This window comes from Theobroma umbraticum, unplaced genomic scaffold, assembly GCF_002168275.2.
Source record: "Theobroma umbraticum cultivar Fairchild unplaced genomic scaffold, ASM216827v3 scaffold_147.0, whole genome shotgun sequence".
Classification (NCBI taxonomy): domain Eukaryota; kingdom Viridiplantae; phylum Streptophyta; class Magnoliopsida; order Malvales; family Malvaceae; genus Theobroma; species Theobroma umbraticum.
Genome location: NW_018397259.1, coordinates 7,955,453 through 7,977,256, shown reverse-complemented (window position 1 = coordinate 7,977,256; position 21,804 = coordinate 7,955,453). Strand labels below are relative to the sequence as shown.

General features: G+C 34.9%; 3 protein-coding genes across 8 annotated transcripts; 2 read left to right on the top strand and 1 right to left on the bottom strand.

Annotated features, from left to right (window-relative positions):
• Nucleotides 1–686: 686 nt before the first annotated feature.
• LOC110414967 (endoribonuclease) lies at nt 687–5,965 on the top strand. Of its 2 annotated transcripts, XM_021426392.2 has the most exons (12): nt 687–929; nt 1,154–1,225; nt 1,511–1,590; nt 2,141–2,366; nt 2,457–2,489; nt 2,662–2,744; nt 2,855–2,927; nt 3,132–3,477; nt 3,612–3,943; nt 4,356–4,693; nt 4,903–5,260; nt 5,508–5,965. In XM_021426392.2, the coding sequence occupies exons 1-12, from the start codon at nt 852–854 to the stop codon at nt 5,721–5,723; spliced, it is 2,235 nt and encodes a 744-aa protein (XP_021282067.1). In that variant the 5' UTR covers nt 687–851; the 3' UTR covers nt 5,724–5,965. The 2 variants fall into 2 exon arrangements, with proteins under 2 accessions (XP_021282067.1, XP_021282068.1); XM_021426393.2 differs by lacking the exon at nt 687–929 and having other exon boundaries at nt 1,210–1,225; nt 1,511–1,617.
• A 5,698-nt stretch (nt 5,966–11,663) lies between these two features.
• Nucleotides 11,664–16,525, top strand: LOC110414609 (Ankyrin repeat family protein). Its single transcript, XM_021425877.2, has 3 exons — nt 11,664–12,070; nt 12,378–14,304; nt 15,830–16,525. Exons 2-3 carry the CDS (start codon nt 12,715–12,717, stop codon nt 16,211–16,213), a joined length of 1,974 nt encoding a protein of 657 aa, XP_021281552.1. The 5' UTR covers nt 11,664–12,070; nt 12,378–12,714; the 3' UTR covers nt 16,214–16,525.
• Nucleotides 16,526–16,788: 263 nt separating this feature from the next.
• Nucleotides 16,789–21,789, bottom strand: LOC110414610 (uncharacterized). 5 transcript variants are annotated; one of them, XM_021425880.2, is made up of 9 exons: nt 21,607–21,789; nt 20,511–21,073; nt 19,314–19,705; nt 18,535–18,784; nt 18,258–18,423; nt 18,065–18,167; nt 17,769–17,897; nt 17,311–17,526; nt 16,789–17,204 (listed from the first exon to the last, which is right to left on the bottom strand). In XM_021425880.2, exons 2-9 carry the CDS (start codon nt 20,740–20,742, stop codon nt 16,926–16,928), a joined length of 1,767 nt encoding a protein of 588 aa, XP_021281555.1. In that variant the 5' UTR covers nt 20,743–21,073; nt 21,607–21,789; the 3' UTR covers nt 16,789–16,925. The 5 variants fall into 5 exon arrangements, with proteins under 5 accessions (XP_021281555.1, XP_021281556.1, XP_021281554.1 ...); XM_021425881.2 differs by having other exon boundaries at nt 21,621–21,789; XM_021425879.2 differs by lacking the exon at nt 21,607–21,789 and adding an exon at nt 21,448–21,598.
• Between the last annotated feature and the right edge of the window lie 15 nt (nt 21,790–21,804).

Genomic DNA, 21,804 nt, shown 5'->3' with positions numbered 1-21,804 from the left:
TATATTGATCAAACAATTTTCCTCATCTTTTAACACCTCAAACCAGTTTTATTGTTCAACCCAGTAAATTTGAAAAGGAAGTACCATAGACTAAAACAACCTATAATTTCTTGTGCATATATATTCATATATATATATATATATTTACAAGAGTGAGAGGTTTAAATTTTGTTTTTTAAAAAAATTAATATATTAATTAATAAATTAAATGATAGAATGCATGTATATATATATATATATATATATATATATATATATATAGTCATTCATTGTGTACAAGACAACGGGGCAAAAAGAAATTTCTTAAGAAGTTGAAGAATCTAAATAGAAAAGAAGAATATATTTCAAAAGAAAGAAGATGATGAAAGCCAAGTTTGATTGGGATGATTGTCTGATTGACAATGAAATCTTAAAAACGCATTGTTGATAAAGCCAACTGAAGAAGATTCCTACCTCCTTTTCTTTGTTAGATTTGTTTAACTCTATACCAAAAATAAATCCTCAAAATCAAACAATTTTTTCTTTTAGAAAATTTTTAATAACTTTTATTTATGTTCTTTCATGAAATTTTAATTAAAAAAATAATTTGTACTATAAAGAGAGTTCAAAGGTCAAAGGGTAGGAAAGGAGGGTGAAAAGTGAAAATTGCCCAATCCAACTGTTACTACTATAATAGTCTAAACTCAGAAGAGCTAAAGACACACAAAAAAAAAAAAAAAGAGAAAAGAGTGTTAAACCCTAAGCCCTTCTTCCCCAAGCCGCAAACTTCATCTCGAGAACACTAGACTCTTAGCTCCTGGAATTTTATTTGCTAAGTTAAATCCCTGCAGTTTGATTCAACGACGGAGACAATGAAGGTGGTGGCTTTAGTCAGCGGCGGCAAAGATAGCTGTTATGCAATGATGAAATGCATCCAATATGGCCACCAGGTTTTTCTGTTTGTTTCCCGAGAAAATTAAAATAACAAGAAAAAGAAAAAAACCCAACAACTTTTTTAAGTACTTTATAAAAGCTCAAAGCTTTTTGGGAAATATGGTGTCTTAAAAGAAAAGGGTACTCAAAAGAAGTAATAGAATTTTTTTTTCTTAAATTTTTTTTTTAATTTAATGGTTTACAAAGAAGTTGACATTTTCTTATTGGTGTTTGGGTTTAGATTGTTGCTGTAGCTAATTTATTACCAGCTGATGATTCAGTGGATGAGTTAGATAGCTACATGTATCAAACTGTAAGTCTCTGCTGAATTCCAATTCTTGTCTTTTGTTTTTCTTTTTTCTTTTTATACATATTTTTCTCACATGTCTATGTCATTTAAAAAAGGATTTTTTTTAATTCAAATTATGAGATGCGCCATGGTTTTATATATTTCCGCTTGTATGAAAGTGGTAACAATATCTTACTTGATTCTTTGTTAAGTAAAAATTTTTCTTTTAATTCTTTTAGAACTAAGAGTTTGCAAAATATGCATATGTACATGAATTCGACATGAATATTAAATGTCTTCTTTGTGCAGGTAGGGCACCAAATAATTGTAAGTTATGCAGAATGCATGGGAGTTCCATTGTTCAGAAGGCGAATACAAGGATCCACAAGGCAAGCCCTTTAAATGAGATTATTGTGGTAAAACCATTTATCTTATTTCGGGGAACTTATAATCCTCCCTCTGTGTCCCAATTATGAAAGGAAAAAAAAAAAAGAAGAAGCTATCTTTGCTTGTCTTGTCACAATTACTTGGCTTGTCCTGTAATTTGGCCTTTTCCATATTCCTAGTTACGTGTTCCTTTTAAGTTTGTTTTAGCTGATATGAACTTGTAAACATTGTTATTAAGAACTTTGCAAGCTTCGCTATGTATCTCTTTGTTTGCGCAAATCATGCAATTGCCAGATTGTACGTGATGCTGTTAGGCAAATCATATGTTTCCTGTCACTGCTTAACAATCAGGGAAACATCATGGAAAATACATTTATAGTTCATTTTGTAAGTAGGCATATCATGAAGAAATTTTCGTTATTTTTGCTAAAAGTAAGTTGTAGATAGCCTGCTTGTCAGATTAGTTGACTTTCAACTGAGCATCTGCTCTTTCAACTTGGCAAATGTACATTTTGCAAATTCTCATTCTGATTCTTTTGGTGACTATTGTAGGCATCAGAAACTTAGCTACAGAACGACACCAGGTGATGAAGTTGAAGATATGTTTATTTTGTTAAATGAAGTTAAGAAACAGATACCTTCAATCACAGCAGTTTCTTCTGGTGCAATTGCATCGGATTATCAAAGGCTAAGGGTGGAAAGTGTCTGTTCAAGGTTAGGGCTTGTTTCTCTGGCATATTTGTGGAAACAAGATCAATCATTTCTTCTCCAAGAAATGGTAACTTTTATTTATTTTTTAATGTGAATAGTAGTTAATCAGAATTCAGATCATTTGTCTCACATGTTATTATCTCTTTGTCCCTCTCAGATAACGAATGGCATTGTGGCTATCACAGTCAAGGTATGTAGTATTGTTAATTAATTCTTTTTTAATTATTTTTATAATATTTTTTAGATGTCTTTCTGCATGTTCTATATAGATTTTTTTTTTGGTTATTTCTTTTATGTGATACTTCATCATATCTATTTTAATTGAAATATTGTGTATTCAATATTGAAATATTATGTCATAGGTTGCAGCCATGGGGTTGGACCCTGCAAAGCACTTGGGCAAAGAAATAGCATTCTTGAAACCTTATCTGCATAAACTGAAAGAGTATGTCAGTGCTTTTTTTGTACTCTCTTGCTCAGATGCATGATTTACCTTTTAATATTTCAAGTGTGGCTGCAAACTTAGATTTTTCCTTTTTAACTCCCTTTTGGCAGCTTGTATGGAATAAACGTATGTGGTGAGGGAGGGGAATATGAAACTTTGACTCTTGACTGCCCACTCTTCCATGTAAGCTTAACTGTTGACTAGTCTACTGGTGAAAATATTTTCCTTAGCACCTTCATTCCCACCATTCTTTTTTTCATTTTAGTGGCTTAGGCTATATTTGATAGTCATGTACTGAATAAAGGTAGATTTGCATCCCAGTTGTATTTAACAAATACTTTGCTCATTGTTTATTCATCATAACTTTTAACATTTACAATTGTTCAGAATGCTCGAATCACGGTTGATGAATCCCAAGTTGTGCTGCACTCTTCAGATTCCATTGCTCCAGTTGGGGTGCTACATCCATTGAAATTTCACTTGGAAAGAAAGGCAAAGTCCAACTCAATAAGTGGTAATGACAAAAGCAATGATCTTTGTCTGGAGAATATCAGTTCTGTATTTGAAGTGCAAGGAGAAAACCCACTAGAATGCAAGGCGCCTTGCGAGTCTGTTCCTGAAGCTAGTGACTTAGTTGAAGTGTCAAGTCATAGGCTTCACCTCTCTAAAACAGAAAAAGATGATACATTTTCTATTTGTTGCTGGTTGCAAGATCCATCAGAACCTTCTGCAGGTAAAAAAAAAATGATGCTTTTGAGACGTGCAGTAGCCATCTCATATGCAATGTCTTCTTCCTTTCTATTTAACCAGTGTTTTCAGATACAACACTACAATTAATAACTGTTCTGGATTATTATTATTTTGTAGGTTTACAGGAAGATTTGAAGCTGATCCTTAGGCAAATTGAGTTGCAACTTCAAGGATGTGGTTTTGGTTGGGAGCATGTGCTTTATATCCATCTCTATATTTCCGATATGAATCAATTTAATCTGGCAAATGAGACATATGTGAGATTTATTACCCAGGACAAGTGCCCTAATGGTGTTCCATCACGAAGTACTATTGAATTGCCTTTAATTCAAGCGGGTTTAGGGGGAGCATATATTGAAGTACTAGTGGCCAATGATCAGAGCAAAAGAGTTTTGCATGTTCAAAGTATTTCATGCTGGGCACCAAGTTGCATTGGACCATATAGCCAGGTATGTTTAATCATGAGATTTACTTGTCTCAATCACTGAAGATCCCTTTTTTACATTTTTCTACTTTATATTTTTCAAAAGAATATTGAAATAAATTAGAGAAAGTGTCTAACAATTAAGCCACTTTTTCTTTTACTTATTCCGTTTGGGTTTTTTTTTTTAGGCGGGGTGGGGAGGTGGGGGAATGGTGGGGATGGATTGTATGCACGGTGATGATGTTCTTGATGAAAAGAGATTGGACTGGGATCCCCTCAGAATCATAGATTATAAGAGGTCTCATGCTAAATGTTAAAAGATGACTGGTTCTCGTTTTTTTCTTTTTTGGGTCATGCTTGATATCTAGATGAATATGGCATTGTTTCTATCAGCCTGCAGTCTAGTCAGCTTTTAATTTGATCAGTTTTACTTTTAGGCAACTTTGCATAAGGAGATACTTCACATGGCTGGTCAGTTGGGACTCAATCCACCTACGATGACTCTTTGTGGTGGAGGCCCCACTGCAGAACTTGAGCAGGCACTACAAAACTGTGAGGCAGTAGCAAAATGCTTTAACTGCTCAATATCTACTTCTGCTATTATTTTTGTGGTTTACTGCTCGACAAATATTTCATCAGATGAGAGACCCAAAATCCATGACAAGCTGGATTCATTTCTGAAACAAATTAAGCTTTCTCATTTGGATGAAGGGAGAAAACCGAAAGTGCTTGATCCTATTTTTCTTTATGTCCTAGTTCCAGATCTGCCAAAAGGGTAAGTGGTCCATATGTAAAACTTTTCAATGAATAATAAGGATGCTGATGAACTGACCTGTAAAAAGGAAGTTTTCACCTTGAAATTCTGTGTTTGTTCTTTTACTGGCAGTTTGAGTCACTAGAATACTGAATGACTAGTTGAATAAGTAATGATATGCATTGCATAACCACATGGCATTCCATCACCTTTTATTTTTGGTATTGCAGAGCACTTGTAGAAGTAAAGCCTATTCTTTATGTCCCAGAGACATCAGAAACGACTGAAGAAACTTTGAATGACCTTTCTGGTGTAATGGCACCCAGTTATTTTGGTTTCCAACCTGCAGACTGGCATGATTCTTGTATTCAGAAATTTGTCATTCATGGAAAGATATGTGCAGTTGTTTTGTCTATCACAAGTGCAGTTGCCCTGAAGATTTGTTCTGATTCTATGAATGCTGATTGGAGCAATGGGAATCATCACAATTATCTCACAGCGGGCCAAATGAAAAGAATATCTAGATTCTGCATCTATGTTCTTGACAAAATCATTATGGAAAATGGTTTCTCTTGGAAAGACACCATGGTAAGTTTCTCAAGCAAATGCCTTGTTATTAACATTGATTCTAAATAGAGTTCTATCCTGTTGATCATTAGTTAAAAAAATGCTTCTCAAGATTCATCAAGAAAATTTCATAATGTTAGGTTTTGTTTCGTGGTTCCTGGGGTTCTCACTTGCTGTTCTGTCATTTGTTTTATAAATCCTCTTGTTTTATTTGTTTTTCTCTGTTTTCATTATAGTTCCTCACATTTATTTCCCCATTTTTTTCTAGAGTTTGAGATTCTACTACCCACCAAACCTTCTTGTGCCTTTGGAGACATTGTCACTTTTGTTCACAGACGCATTTAAGGAACTTGATCAGATGAGTGGTAGTGCTAAAGTTGGCGGGAAGTCCATCTTCAATGTTGTTCCTGTCCTAGGTGCTGGAAAGTATGCTGCATGCACAGAAGATATAATCACCTGTGAGCTGTTCGCCCGGAAATCTTGACCCGCTACTTCAAGTAGCATCATCTTTGTGCTCCAAGGGATGGATTAGTTTACAGAAAGAAACGATTCATTCTCGAAAGTTAAAAAGGAATACTGAAACAGTCACCCTGGTGTGCTTTGCTTTTGAAGGGGAAATTCTATCGGTCAATTCATTTGTAAGATTTCATGACAATCAATCTCTCACATTACCAGGTACAAATAAGTAGTAATCTACTTGCAAGGAATATAAAGAATCTTGATAAAGTCAATTTCAAATGTAAATTGCATGATTTATGGGTATATTCTGATTGAGAATTTCTTGGGAAAGTCAGTTATTCTTGGTGCAAAGGCTGTGTTTCTTAATTTGTCTCAATTGATAGTAGTTCTGATTGAGAATTTCATGCAGAATGCCATAGGAGAAAGCCCCTCATCATCACCCCCCCCCCCCCCCCCCAATCGGAAGTAACATGGCACTTTGATATTTTATTAGCATTTTCCTTTGGTATAGTGTGACAAATACCTAAGGTTGACATATGAAGGCCATGACAACTAACCTTACTAAATTAGTAAATCATTGGACAAAGTTTGATTATAAATTATACTAGAGTGCTGCCCCGCTTCGCGTGGGTGTTGAATATTTTTTATTAAAAATAATTTAAAATTATATAATATTATAAATAACAATAATAATAATTAAAAAGAAATAATTTTAAATTTAAAAATACTATAAATAATAGTTATAATGATAATTTAAAGATAATTATTTAAAAAAAAAATTTTAAATATTTTCTCATCTCTTATTAAGCAAAATTTTTTATTAAAGTAATTTTTTTTAAAACATTTGATTATAAATTATATACTTTTATTCAATAATGCTGCATAATTTTTAGAATAAAATATTTTAAGTTTAAATTAAAATTATATGGAGTTCATTAGTTTGAAAAATTGATATTCTGTTTTAAAAGAATGTCTATCATTAAACACATAAGTCAAATTGTTAATCAGATTTCTGTTAATTTGTTGATGTGGTAATATTTTTTAACATTTTACCATCAAATATGTTAAAATTACAATATTATGTAAACTTTTATTTTTCATTTTTAATTTTTTTCTTTCTTACAAACAAAAAACCTTTTATATAAACTTTGAGGGAGTTGTAGGGTTCCATTAAGGGAGCTGTCGTGCTCCTTTAATCTGGAGCTCCATATCGTGATAAATCTGACGCTCCTGGATGTCAAGCAGCGTCAGATTTAGTTATGGGGTGGCCGGTCGGGGTAAGAGAGCGTCATCGGTAGATCATATTGTCTGAAAAAAGAGAAAATTTGAGAGAAAGAGGAAAGGGTATTTTAATTTTTTTTACTTTTCTTGTTAATAATATTAGATCTGGTGTTTACTTTTCAAACTAATGAATCACTGTGTAATTTTAATTAATACTTAAAAATATTTTATCTTAATTTTTTATATAAATCAACATGCGCGGAAATTGTACAACTAAAGCAAAAAAATAAGAATGAAAATGACAAATAAAGAGTACTGGGACAATTTGCATGTGAGATGTCTTCATTTCATTATTAAGAAAATGATTCAAATGATATGAGTTAGGTTTTGTCACCCCAACATCCTACTAATTTGATTGCAAAACATCAAATCTTCATAATGAAAACACTTGACTATGTCTTAATGTTCATATTTTGAAAAACTCTCAGCCAAAGTCACATCCTCTAATTTGTCCTTTTAGGAGTCTGCTATAGATTTTTTGGTAATTAGTTATGAGTAGTTTTCTATGGGATGAAGCAAAATCAAAAGGACTGTTTACCAGCAATTTGCTTATCTTCTGTCCCATAGTTCTTGGCAACAAAAGTTTTCCAGTCAAATTTTGGAAACCTGTTTATGTCATTTATTATCACCTTATTTTTTCACTTTTCATCTCCTTTTACTAGTGGCACTTATGTAATTTTTTTATCATATTGAAATATAATTTTACACTCGACTTTAGAATCACATTTCATAAACACATCGATCGAGAATCATATAAATGAATATTAATATTATTTTTCATGTTTTTTAAGATATGGGTATTTGTCAATTTTTTAAATCCAAATCCAACTATTCCACCCCTAATAACTTGACATTGGTAATGGTTCAAATCTCTCTCAACATGCTTTCACTAAAAATTAAGAAAGAAAGATGATGAAGAAGGAAGAAGTTCCATAAGTAGGAATAAGAAGGCCCAGCTTTTCCTTGAGGAACTCTCTGTTTTAGGGGAAATTTAACCTTGGCAAGGCCTACCCTTTAGCCTTGGGTCATTTTTCCCCTGTAATTTTGATATGTATTTCCTCTTCACAAGTTTATTATCATAACTACTCTTAAGTCCCAAAATAGTTTATATTTTCTTATCCCTTTGTCCAGTCCACTCAAGTCTATTATTATAATATATATATATATCACATAAAATGCACAAGGCATGAGCTAAGCAAGCACATAACTATTAATTGTAACCTCACTTTTTTTTTTTCTCTTTCTTCTTTTTATGTATATAATAATGTAAAGGTTAACCCCCCAAGATGACAGAAACTAACAAATATAACTTTATCCCAATAATTCAACGAAACTTAGGAGTTGTCACCAACTGGACAAATTATAGCTTGTTTTTCTCTGGTACAAGGCTCAGTTGCCATCATATCACCCTCATATTCATAATCAACAATGGTGACAGTTGCCAATGTACCCTTAACAGACCATTGTTTCATGATCAGCCATAAAATTGTGAAAGTGACCTTTGACAGGCAGAGATTTGGAATCAGATTTTTGAACCCACAGCCCCTGTCTTGGGTAAAAGAAAGAAGTGCCAAGTTTTTTCAGTTTGTTTCCATGGCCAAAGTAAGGGTCCTTACCCTAATAAAAGAAAAGCAAAGGAACAAAATTACAAAAGGTTTTTGAGACTTTTTGTTGAGGAACCACAGCTCACATGGGGAAAGAAGGGGACCAGAGACAGTTTTAAGGGCAAAGCATGTGTGTTAAGGCAAAAGATAGCACCCCCCCCACAAATTTTGTACTAGTTGAGAAGCTTAAAAGAGGGACATTACCCAACATTTTGAGCTCAAAGCTCACTACCATTGATATCATATGGACCTCATCCTTTATGGTCCACACCAACAACCCTAAAAATTTTTTTTTGAAAAAAACAAAACCATAATAAAATACAAAAGGTTAGTAAAGAGAAGAAGCATGGCTTTTTGCAGAAACTATGTTAGGGATAGGGCACTGATCAGGTCAAACATTAAAGCTAAACAAGGAGAAAAAGGAGACAAAACTGTTTTGGTTGGTCATGAGTAATGGGGTTCTTCCAGTATATTGGAAAAGGAGGCCCTTTCTTAATTATTTTCCCCACCCCATTCTTTAATGAACATGATGACACAGTCATGGATCAAGCTTGAAGCTTGAAGCTTGAAGCTTTCAGGACTCCTGGTAGGGTTTTGATGACTCAATCCTTCTGACTTTCGCATTAAGTTAAGTTTTATGGGAGTAATTGGAGGTAGGTGGTTGTGTATTTTTATGATCATTATTCAAAGCTGAAATGAAAAATAAATAAATAAAAAATAAATGAAGTGAATAAAAATTATTTACTATTACGATTTAATTTGTAATTATATTTTTCTCCATTATTATGTTATTTATAGTTTATGTTGCTTCCTTCATTTTGAAGATAGTTCCTTGGGAAATTTATGGGGTAAGTTAAAATTAATATAAATTTATGACTTTTTTACTTTTGAGGGAACAAAGTCATTGATTATTTATAACAAGATCCTTGATTCAAAATCTAAAGTTTAATTCTTTAACTTTTCTAAAAAGCAAATAAGAAAAAGGAGAAAAGTTATTTATTTATTTATTAAGTGAGAAATTTATATCAAATCAAGCCTACCACTGTAGAATCATTCAACTATACAAACCCAATGATACTGTCCACTCTACATTTTTTCTCTTTTTACTAATTTGGTTTTGGGAAATGATATTTACTTAGATTAATAGGAATTGTTTGGGTTTACGGTTAATAAAAATGAGAAAAAAATAAAAAAAAAGTTAAAGATTTATTTCACACTTGACGTATGATGACAATTTTATTTTTAAAAAAAATATTTCATATCAGCATTCGTAACCATAATGATCACGTCAACTAAATAAATTAAATAATTGTTCTCGATAGGATCCGTTTTTAAAAATATAAAAATTGATTGATTAAAATTGCAATAAAAGAATTAAAATGAACATTTCATCTTAAAATTTGTGATAAAAATTACCCAAGAAATCAATCAATTTGGACTATGACCAAAATAAAAATAGCAATAAAATATATATTTATATATAAATAAATCAATGATGCATTTTCTCCATTTAGGCTTCTTTCAAGAAGAATAAAAAATGATAGCAATTTGGAAGTAGGAACAAGTCATAGTAATGGAAAATTAAGGAAAAAAAAAATACTAGTGTCAAATGGCCTTTGGAAAAGAACAGAGGGGCAATCAGATTTCACGTGAAGCTTAGGTGGTTCCAAAGAGGTTGGGTGATGCAAATCCACTGCTTCCATTTTCAGACTTTTTCCGACTTATATATATATATATACACACATAATTATTATTATTATTTTTTTTAATTTATTTAATTTTAAATTTATTTTAATATAATATTTAAAATCGAACAGACCTATACCTTTTTTTCGATCTTTTAACTAAATTACGGGTATTCGTAATATAATATTAATTAACATTTCTATGAGTATATAATGAATTCATCGATAACAAATTGGCCGTTTTTCTTTTAAAATTATTTAATAATTAATTTTACAAATTAGTAGGGGATTTTGCTCTAACTCTGACTTCCACAAAGAACAAAAACAGTAGCATCAGTGGTAGTTTCCCATCACATTTGGGGGTACTGAATCCTAAAATTCAATGCAGGTTTCAACATTTTTTTATGTCTTATGGTTGGGCCAAGACAAACCTTTATGGGAAAATTAAAAAAAAAATTACCATACTTCGATTTTCCATCCTAAATATTTTAACACTTTTATATTGGATTTTTCACATCCCATTTTATTGTTAGTTAAAATATTCTTTGCCAAATATGGTTTAAATTGTTCGATTTTTTTCATTCCTAGATGAATTAAGTTAAAAAAATTGTTTTGAGTTTTTTTGTTTAATTATTTTAATAATTCAAGAAAAAAACACATTTTAAATTATTTAATCCGAGATTAAATGTACTATCTAATAAAAATGAATTAAAAATATACCATCGATTCGTATGGTTTTTTTATATAATAAGGTTTTGAAAAAATTACGAAATTAATTTAGGAGGCGTTGTTTGAACAATACTTTGATTTTGCAGTTGCTGAATTCCGAGTCAGCATCGGACAGCGCTTTGATCTTTCAACTAAATTTGGAGATCCTGTGAGAACAGAACAGAAGCCAACTGAAATGGCAACGGGGGGTAAATTTTGTCAAGACCGAGGGGCAAATTAAATTGTACGGATGCTAAAGTTTGCTGTGACGACGAGACCGATCATGGAAAAAAAATTGACAGCAGGGAAGTGAAAATAATTATTTTTCTATCCACCAAAAAAAAAGAGAAAACTATCTCATAAAATTGAATGCTGAAGGTTAATTAAATGAAGTTGTTGAGGTACTGTTATTCATGTACAAAAATTGTGCACTGAGTAAATAATTGGAAAATGAAAGAAATTTAATAATTTAAATAGAATAAGTGTTTTATTTTAGAAATTTTTAATTTTTTTTAAAAAAATTATTCTGGAATTATATTTCAAATGGAGAAGGGTTTTTCAGTTACAATGAATTTGTCCCGGCAAAATTAACTGCTGTGAATGGCAGAAAGGGTAATTTCGCTCCAAAACGAGGGGCATTTAGCGTTCCAGAAGGGCAAGAGGAAAAGGGGAAGAGTAGCGAAAAAGTGAAGAGACGCGACCTGGAAATATGCAGAGGGAAAAAGAAATGGATGGATAGAAAATCAAAATAGATACATTTAGAGAGAGAGAAACTTCAATCGCAAAAAAAAAAAAAAAAAGAGATTTTTCAGTGAGAGAGAGAGCAAGAGATCTGAGTCAAGCAACGAGTTGGGTGGAGGATTCAGTCGACTCGGGTTGTGTAGGGGAGCACTGTTTCAAAGATTAAGATCGTGACCAGTCGGATCCTGTATCTTGAAATTGACGTTAACCGTCCGATTTAACCCCTCTCTCTCTCTCGCTCTCTCTCTTTAAAGTTACAATCTATTCTAAAGCCGAATTGAAAGGGAAAGAAAAACCTAATCGATCGGGTCGGGTTTCGGATCTTTGTTTAGATGCTGCTTCTGCTTCCTCAGGTTTGTCTTTTTTTTAAAAATTATTTTCTTTTATTTTCTGTTTGGTTGCTTAGGAAATGAAGGAAAATAAATGAAGAGGAAAGGAGAATGAATGACAATTTTTGGTGTTGTTTTTAAAAAATATATGTGAATTTTAATTTAGTTTACGATATCGAAAATGCAGGTGTCTGGATTTTTTTTTAAAAGGAAGTTTAGTAATTTATGTATTGGTGTAAAAAGAGCGAGCAAATTTTTTATGGTAATATGGAAAGTTTATTTATTTGAGCTCATATTTTTATTGCGACCTTTTTGGGGGCTTACATTACAGATTTGACCTCTGTGGAAGCTTTAACTTCACTGTAAATGGAACTGAGGATGAAAAAGTGGAAGGCATTTGAACAATGGTGAAGAAATTACAGCATTGCCGGGGTTTTTTGTAACTTCAATTTCATTTTGGAAGAGTTAGTTTACTAAAAGTCCTAATCTTGTCAGTTGTGGAACCTTTGAAAAAATAGAATATTTTATCTTAAGGTTGTTGTTTTGGAGAATTTGAAACAAAGGTGTAAGTGGGCTTTTGTTAATTTTTATGTTTTTAGTGTTAGGGGTATTGGAGATGGAGGAAATCATAGCTTAGGGATAAAAATCTAAAGTGTGAGTTAAGTGTAATGGAGGATCTTTCCAAGTATTCCCACAGTCCTGCCCATTTAGCTGTTGCCCGTCGTGACTATGCTGGGCTTAGGCGCATTATCTTGACACTCCCTCGGCTTGCCAAGGCTGGTGAAGTTAATACTGAAGCTGAATCTCTTGAGACTGAGCTCCAGGCCGATGCTGTCTCAGCTGTCATAGATCGTCGTGATGTCCCAGGTAGGGAGACTCCATTGCATTTAGCAGTCCGGTTGCGAGATCCAATCTCTGCAGAGATTTTGATGGCAGCTGGAGCAGATTGGAGTCTTCAGAATGAGCATGGGTGGAGTGCTTTGCAAGAAGCGGTATGCACAAGGGAAGAAGCGATTGCTATGATTATTGCACGACACTACCAGCCACTTGCCTGGGCAAAATGGTGTCGTAGACTTCCCAGGATTGTCGCCTCAGCAGGTCGTATCCGTGATTTTTACATGGAGATAACTTTTCATTTTGAAAGTTCAGTCATTCCTTTTATTGGTCGCATTGCACCATCAGATACTTACCGTATTTGGAAGCGGGGTTCAAATCTCCGTGCTGATATGACACTTGCTGGATTTGATGGGTTCCGCATTCAAAGATCAGACCAAACATTTCTCTTTTTAGGGGAGGGCTACACTTCTGAGGATAGTAATCTTTCTCTTCCTCCAGGCTCTTTGATTGTTCTTGCTCATAAGGAGAAAGAAGTTACAAATGCTCTGGAGGGGGCTGGTGCACAACCAACAGAATCAGAGGTTGCTCATGAAGTAGCTTTGATGTCTCAAACTAATATGTATAGGCCTGGCATTGATGTCACTCAGGCTGAGCTTGTTCCCCATTTGAATTGGAGGCGCCAAGAGAGAAGTGAGATGGTTGGAAACTGGAAGGCTAAAGTTTATGATATGCTTCATGTGACAGTCAGTGTGAAGTCAAGGAGGGTTCCTGGTGCAATGAGTGATGAAGAACTTTTTTCTGTGGATGATGAAGAAAGGTTGGCAAATGGTGGCGAGAATGATGAGTATGATGATGTGTTGACAGCTGAGGAAAGAATGCAGTTGGATTCAGCACTTCGTATGGGAAATTCAGATGGTTTTTGTGATGATGAGCATGGAGTCCTTGACTGCCAAGAAAATGGTTCAGGAGGGTGCTATGAAAATTCTGAATCAAATGGTGTTGCTAAGGAGAAGAAGAGCTGGTTTGGCTGGAATAAAAAAGTCTCAAAGAATAGTGATGATCCTGAGGATTCAAAGATTTTAAAGAAGTTCTCAAAGTTGGCCCCTGAAGGTAGCAATCAGAAACAAGTTGATGGTCAGAAATCATCTTCTGAATTTACAAAGGAAGATACAGTGGATGGGAAGAAGGGTAAAGATAAAGGCAGCAAGAAGAAGAAGAAGAAAGGGGGCATTACTGATGCTAAACATGAGAGTGAGTACAAAAAGGGTTTGAGACCTGTTTTGTGGTTAACACCGGATTTCCCTTTAAAGACGGAGGAGCTCCTGCCTTTACTTGACATATTAGCCAACAAGGTCAAGGCTGTGAGGAGACTAAGGGAGCTTTTGACAACTAAACTGCCATTGGGCACATTTCCTGTCAAGGTGATTTTAGGATATATGCTCAAAAAATTATCTAATTTTATGGTAAAAATCCAGTTTATTTTTAAATTGTATGCATAAATCATGCTTTATTTTTAATGTCAATGCAATATTTGTTATTTTATTTATTTTGGTGGTTGGAAGGGAAGAAGTGTTGATAAGAATCACTGAAGTGGAATTGAGGTTTTACAGTTGACTAAAAGAGGTAGTCATGATGTCTATATATATATATATATATATATATATATAAAAGAATCTATATCTTAAAGCAGGAAAAATTATCTTAGGAACGAGGTTAGAGCAAATACTCAAAATGAGGAACAGTTTGCCGGCCATAGTTTTATTTGCTTGTCTCCTGCGAACTAATAACCCCGTTTACTTCATATGAATGCTATAAAATATATGAAATGAGTCTACTAGTGGTATCCTTGGTGCTATGGTGTCTTAATATCCAATCGCATTGTTTAATGAAGATTGGCTAGTAAATTGAAAAAGTGCAGAAGTGGGGGGCTGTTATGTGTAACTTGTGAGTTGAGGTACAGTAGATGTGAGCTCATTATTATTTGAGAATAATACTTAAGTAACGGTAATGAAAAACTTGAGATACATATGTGCCAGATCTCATTCTTATATTACTAATGGTTTAATATATTGTTTCCAGTTGAAAGTTTTAGGAGTTGTTTGCCCATTGCTCGTACTAATCTTGTAATCTGAATCCATGTTATTGGTGTTTGTGTCTGATGATAGAATGCTGAGGTAGTTTTTGTCCATGGGTGGTGGAGAAATTAAATGAATAAATATATGTGAGGGGAATATGCTGTGTAACATCTTTCTTTCTGTTGGATCTACAATATTCCCTCAACTATCATAATGGATTAGTGCTGATGCTTATGGACCCAAGCTCAAGTCTTTAGGTGAAGCTTGTGTGTAATATAGGTTTGAAGAGAGTGTCTTGGCATTTAATGTTTCGAAATGACTGGATTCTTGAAACTATAAAAGTATCCTTGATTGTGGAGGTGAATATTTTTTAAGGTTTGGATGTTTAGGTTATGTTAGAACTATCACGGTCTGAAGGAGAAGCCACTTTTCACATTTATATTAGGTTTGCAAGATTTCTGGAATCTGTGCAGAACCTCTACAGTTAAATATTTATATCGTCAGACATGACAAGTGTGGGGTTTTGGGTACTATTTACATGTTTACATTTGCATTTTTAGTTTAGGCTATTGCTTTGTGCATTATCGTGAGGCAAAATAATTCGCAACTTGTTATTGACAGTTTCAATTGTCTGTTTTCTTTTAACACCCTTCAATCATGAGTGACTTTTGAAAATGGCCCTAATGTACAAGATCTTCATTTTAAGTAGTAATCTGTGGAAATTGTTATGCAAGAGCATAGAAAGTGGTGCTAATGACCAAAACAATACCATTAGTAATATAAGAATTTTTATATGTTCGAGTCATCACTTTTATGAAATTCGAGGAGCTTTCAATGTATTCACGTTGATGTCTCATTCTCCCTTTTCCAGGTTGCCATCCCTATTGTCCCAACAATTCGAGTCCTTGTCACTTTCACGAAATTTGAGGAGCTTCAGCCCACGGAGGAGTTCTCGACACCTCTTTCGAGTCCAGCTCATTTTCAGGATGCCAAGTCAAAGGAATCGGAGGGTTCAACATCATGGATTTCATGGATGAGGGGGAGTCGAGGTGGCCAGTCAAGTGATAGTGATAGTCACCGGTATAAGGATGAGGTTGATCCTTTCCACATACCATCCGATTATACCTGGGTTGATGCCAATGAGAAAAAACGTCGCATGAAAGCCAAGAAAGCCAAAAGCAAGAAGCACAAAAGGCAGGCAGCAGCCAAAGGTGGGGATGGAGCCCATCAGGTGAATGAAGAGGTGGAAGAATAATTACTTTACCCCCTTCACTGGCACCTGGAAGAGAAAGAGGAGGTAAGGCTCCTCCCTGTACCCATCTGACATTTTTCTAATTCCCACTTTGCATTATGGGGCAGTTCATTTGCAGAATGATTTAGGGGATCGCTTTGATTAAGAAGAGCCTTGTCTTCTTCTGTTGTTGTATTGTTATGTGATGTGAAATTGGAGAGGGACAAAATCTCCTCGTTTCTTTAATAGCTTGTTCCAATTCTAATTTTTCTTGGACATCAATCCTTGTATCTAAGCCCATGGTCATCCAATTTTCATTTTTTGTGATTGGTATTCCTTTTCCTGTCATTCTAAGTCATTGTAGCTGTTGAATCCTTCATTTTTCATGCGCTTTTGCCCCCATCTGTCGTCTAGGCAACAGCCATGGGAACTTTCGTTTAAAGCTGGGTCAAAGTTTCAGTCTATCATTTTCCTGGTTTTGGTGGAAGTCGTTTTTCATCTCATCGGTCTCAAAAGCTTCACTAAAAATTTAACCTTGGGGGAGCAGAAGTAAATACCTCGTCTCAAGAAGACCCAATGCATGGAACTTTGTACCAAAATTTTACGGGAAATGATAGCCACTATATCTACATATTGCATTGGTAATACGTATACAAATGGGTATGTACAAACAAAAATAATTGCTGTAAATGGATCTGATATACATGCCTATCTAATCTCTGGTTCTCAGATTTTCCTACCAGAACCTATCCTTATTGACGCTTAAATATCCGGCCATTACTTTTCCTCCGGTGTTCCTCATGCCATCTATGAGAAAGCACCATGTCGATCCCAATGCTCCAATAAAAAAGTCTGATTCCACTGCCATCAAGAAATTAACCAGAGGATAGTTTGTGCTGGTTTTCCTTCCAAGACTAGCCTCGTATGTAGCCATTGCTATGTTTCTCACTTGGCGTGTCACATTTGTGTAGTAGAAGTTCCAATGAGGGTATGATTTTGTTTTATCGATCACTTCCTGAGATTAAGTTTAGATCATTCGTGATATTAGATACATGCATAACAGCAACACATTCATTCATTCATTCTTGTTCTTATTTATTTTTCAATTTCTGAATGCTAACCTGCATTTCTGTGGAGAGCCAAATGTTGTTGAGATGTGGAAAGCGCTTTCGGATACGGTCAGCAAGTTCCATGTATCCTTCAAATTCGACCACTTTCATTTCACATGCCTTGTCTCCCATTCTTACATGCATACTTAGCAATGGCCTGGGGACCCAAGGTTTGTGATTTGACCATACAAATTCTTCAATATCTGACTTTGGCTTGTTCGCAATCACCTGCGATGAGAGCCCTAATTAGCAATAGTCTCAAGTGAAATTTAAACAATAATGAATTTAGCATGCATGATAATAGTTCTTTCTAGTTAAATTCCATCACATATGAGTATGGATGAACATCAGCTCATCTCTCCTGTTCATTCTATTTGTCAAGTATGTACCCTCATGTCCATTAGACAAGCAAGCACCAATGGAGAGACAATCAACCTGGAGACGGAAGATTCTGGCTAAGATGAACAAACCTTTGGCCACTCTCTGTCAATAGTTGCAAGAACCATTTTTGCAGCTTCCTTCCCAAATGCAGCATGGCGAGCAATGTTCAATAAGCCACAGGTGTACTCTGTTTGAAATCTCATTAGGTAGCGAACAGCCTGTCAATGATGAATGGTATTCTAATGAGTCCATCTTTACAGCATGGCATTCTCATACGAAACAAGGCGTGTCTATGTATGACATGCCCGAAATCAATACTTCAAAGACTTCATGTTGGAAAGGAAAACAGATGGCAGCTAAATATGTAAATAATCTTGAGTTGTACCTGTGCTCTCCACCACCTTCGATCCATTTTACGGTGAACAGCAATTAAAGTCCCATTTATCTCCGTTGTAGGCTGCAAATAACTCCAAGGATCACCCCATGCCCTGTATCAAATAGGGCATTCCTGACTTAAAGATATGATTTTCAAGTGCAAGTCAATACAAAATTCGTACATGCAAATCTCATATACTTACCTTGGAATCCTCCCTGTCCATATTTCCTTTGAATTGTAATTTTCTTTTCCTTTTATAATTCCCTTTTCCCATGCCTCCTTGCTTTGCATAAGCTCAAATGCACGGTCTCTGCATTCCTGGGATGTCTCTGGGAAGAAGTAGCAAGACCAACTAGAGCGCGATGATCCTAAAGTACGAACATCATGACAATACAAATTGCAGGGTCATTCTGCCAGCTCTCATACGATTAATTCCCACAAAATGTCACTAGCAAGCAATAAGTTCATACGGTTCATACCTTTACAACCATCGTGGTCAGCACGATTGTAGTAGTTGGTAACAAGCACCCTTTTCTCGTTGATTGCGATAGCAAGAAGCCCACACATACTAGCAAACTGCGCCCCAACGCCAAAGCCAGGTAATGTTTCCCAGTCAGCGACAAGAAATTTTACACTAGGATCACGGCAGTTTACTGGATGCTGATGGATCCAAATGTCACGCTGTACTTTCCTGGTAAGAGGATAGTTTTCTTCATCTGATCCCACAATCTGAGAAAGGTCCCAAATTTTAAAATGTTTAAGAAGTAAAACATATATCATTTTATAGAGGAACACATGGTTTCTTAATTCCAGGAAAGAACATGACAGTATTCATATAGCATTGAACATGAATTGACATTAGTATCATGCTTTGAATAGTCTTTATAATACAGACAGGTTAACCAAAATGAGGTAGAGGGAACAAGGTAGAGTCAATGCAATGCGGACAGAAACTTAATCTCACTGGTTATACTTGATATTAGGCAGCTACAAAAAGGGCTCCATCCTAGCTACAATATGGAAAGAAGAAATGGACAATAATTCCAACAATTAGTGGCTGAGTATAATGAAACATAGTATTTGTTGGAGGGTTCCTACAGTTAGTTCCAACAATTAATCATGAGTTGACTCTATTCGTAATGTCTCGTCATATGCCTAAATTACAAAATTTTAAATTAAATGCAAATATACACCATAATTTCAGGTTGTATGATCATGTCTTGCATGTGTCTAGGGATTATGTAGCTTAGGAACATACCCATGGAGGATAAGCACCTTCAGATATGGCTTGATGCCTGAAGTGCCTAATTTGCTCATTAGCTGCAGTTGCTGGAAACATGTCTAATGAACCCTTCCAAGTTGTCCATGGAGGAAATCTCTCAGCTCCAGCAAGTGTGTCAAGACGCTTATTCACCCGAGCCCTTAATTTGCAGTTATCTAAATGAGGGGCATTTGGTATACTGGATGTACTGAGTCCAAACCTTTGCAAGAACTCGCTTTCTGCATCCGCCTTATCAGTTAGTAAAGCACCCCAAGCTTCAATCAGTAAAGAAACTCTCTCATCATCGCTCTCTGTTCCCCTTTGCTGGGAATCCACCCATTTCTCTGTTTCTTTTAGTTTAAATTTGCAGTCTGTTCTAGTAACAACATCTACAATTCGATAGAGCAAAATGCATTAATGTTAAAACAAATTCACAATCAAGAAATTCCCAAATGCAAATCTATTGCAAGTCCATCATTGCCACTGATTCAAGGATGATGGATTTTAAGGACCACCGAAATTCTTAGTGGTGCTGGCTGTTCCTTTCACTAGTGGTTTCCTCTCTTTCCAGGAAAAAAGAAAGAAAGACAAAGGGATAAAAACGAGATCCATGAACAAATATCTTGAAACTCCCAACATTGCTTGCTTGCCACTGAACGTTGACAAGTCCCAAAGTTGGGATGCTGGCTTCTAGCTAAAGTATTTTAAGTGAACCACATTAGTGTACTAATTATGATTATCTAGAGACTAAAGTCAAAAGTCATCAACTAAAGAAGTAAACAACAAATGTGTGCAATAAGTCATTCCCACTTTGAGTTGCTTCAAGTACACCCAAAGATCATCTTCATCATGCCCTGCATCAATCTGTCAAATTTTGACTGATTCACCAGGAATTTCCGTATTTAATGAAACATTATATCATTATCTCGAAATAATAAGAACTCAATTCTGCACCTATCATCTGAATCTTCAAACTTCCAGCCAAGTATCTTCTCCATTATTTACCCAAAAAATCCCATTAATACTGTGAGTATAGACAGCTCCATCTCCATCATAAGAATTTTCCTTAAATATTTTGGTCCAATCTAACTAGAAGATGAGGGAAAAAATGCACATAGCAGATAAATTTTAAAGCTACAGTCTATGTTGGAACTAACATATGTAGAAATATAACAGAGAGGAAATTTAACTTACTGATTATCTCTGAACTTGAATTCAATGGAGAAATTCCCATTGATATGGATGCAAATGAAATCCCACCAAACCCAGAAGTACCAAGTGAAGTAAGAGCAGCCAGGAACAAAGATGTCAGACAAACTCCACAGAGGAAACCCACCACACAAATTTGGCACGGAAATGAACTGCCCATTTGTAAAGCTCTCTGGGAAACCACTCTCTCCAAAAACTTCTGCTTTGTTGGCTCCATGTTCTTCCCTTACTCACCTTTTTCCCCTTTTTTCGAAGTGTATCGCAACTTCCAAGAAGAAGGAAAACCCTTCATTAACTGCTTTCTTTTGTCTAGAATTTCATGGCATGCCAACTAAACATTCAACTATAATCACATGAAAACATATGATAGTTTTAACTTTGTTGATATTTCATCTGGAAACAGATGATGCCTGGGAGTTGGTTTACGTCCAACCAATCAAAGCAAAAAAAAACACATTCACTTAATTGTCACTCTCAACTTCTCAACCATTCACTTCACCTTTAATAACTCCTTTGCCTGGTGGTCCACTCCTATCTTTTCCTTACAGCTGCAACATAAATTGAAAATTTTCCATCAGAATTGACACCAGAAGGAAGAAAATAAATAATCCTAGGCCATAATAACCTGGAAAAACCATACAAAGGTCTTACAAGGTGAAATTCAATAACAGAGAATTGCAGATCAGTAAAAGAGACAAACCCCAGAAAAAACCAGTCAAAAAGAAGAAGAAGAAGAAGAAGAAAGTGATAACCTCAAATTGAAATTTAAAAATGGTAGGATACTTTGCAGTAACAGGAAAATGATACAGAGAAACCTTGCACTTGAGAGCCTTTGAGGATACACACAAGAGATAACATGCAAAAAGACACATGCCACAAAATGAATACAAGAAAACAAAAGAATACAAGATAAGAATCTTACTAAAGCATTTTACCAGAAACACCCCACAAAAGAAAAACACAATAAAATGTATGGTCACCACTTTCATTTTTTAATTATATCTTCAGACCAAAGGGGCAATGGTACAAACTTCAACCAAACCCAGGAAGAAAAAGCCAAAATAGCAGAAAAAGGAAACACCTTGGGAAACTAACCATGTTTCAGTTTTCTCAAAGAACAAAACACAGAAGCAGACATGTCTCATAAATGATCACACACTCTGACTGTTCACAGGGCTAAACTGCTCTCATTTTCTTGGTTAGAATTATGGGTTTTGTCAAGATAGCGATAGGAGGTAGTTAAAGTTATAGTAGAACAGTGTTGATTAATTAAATTACA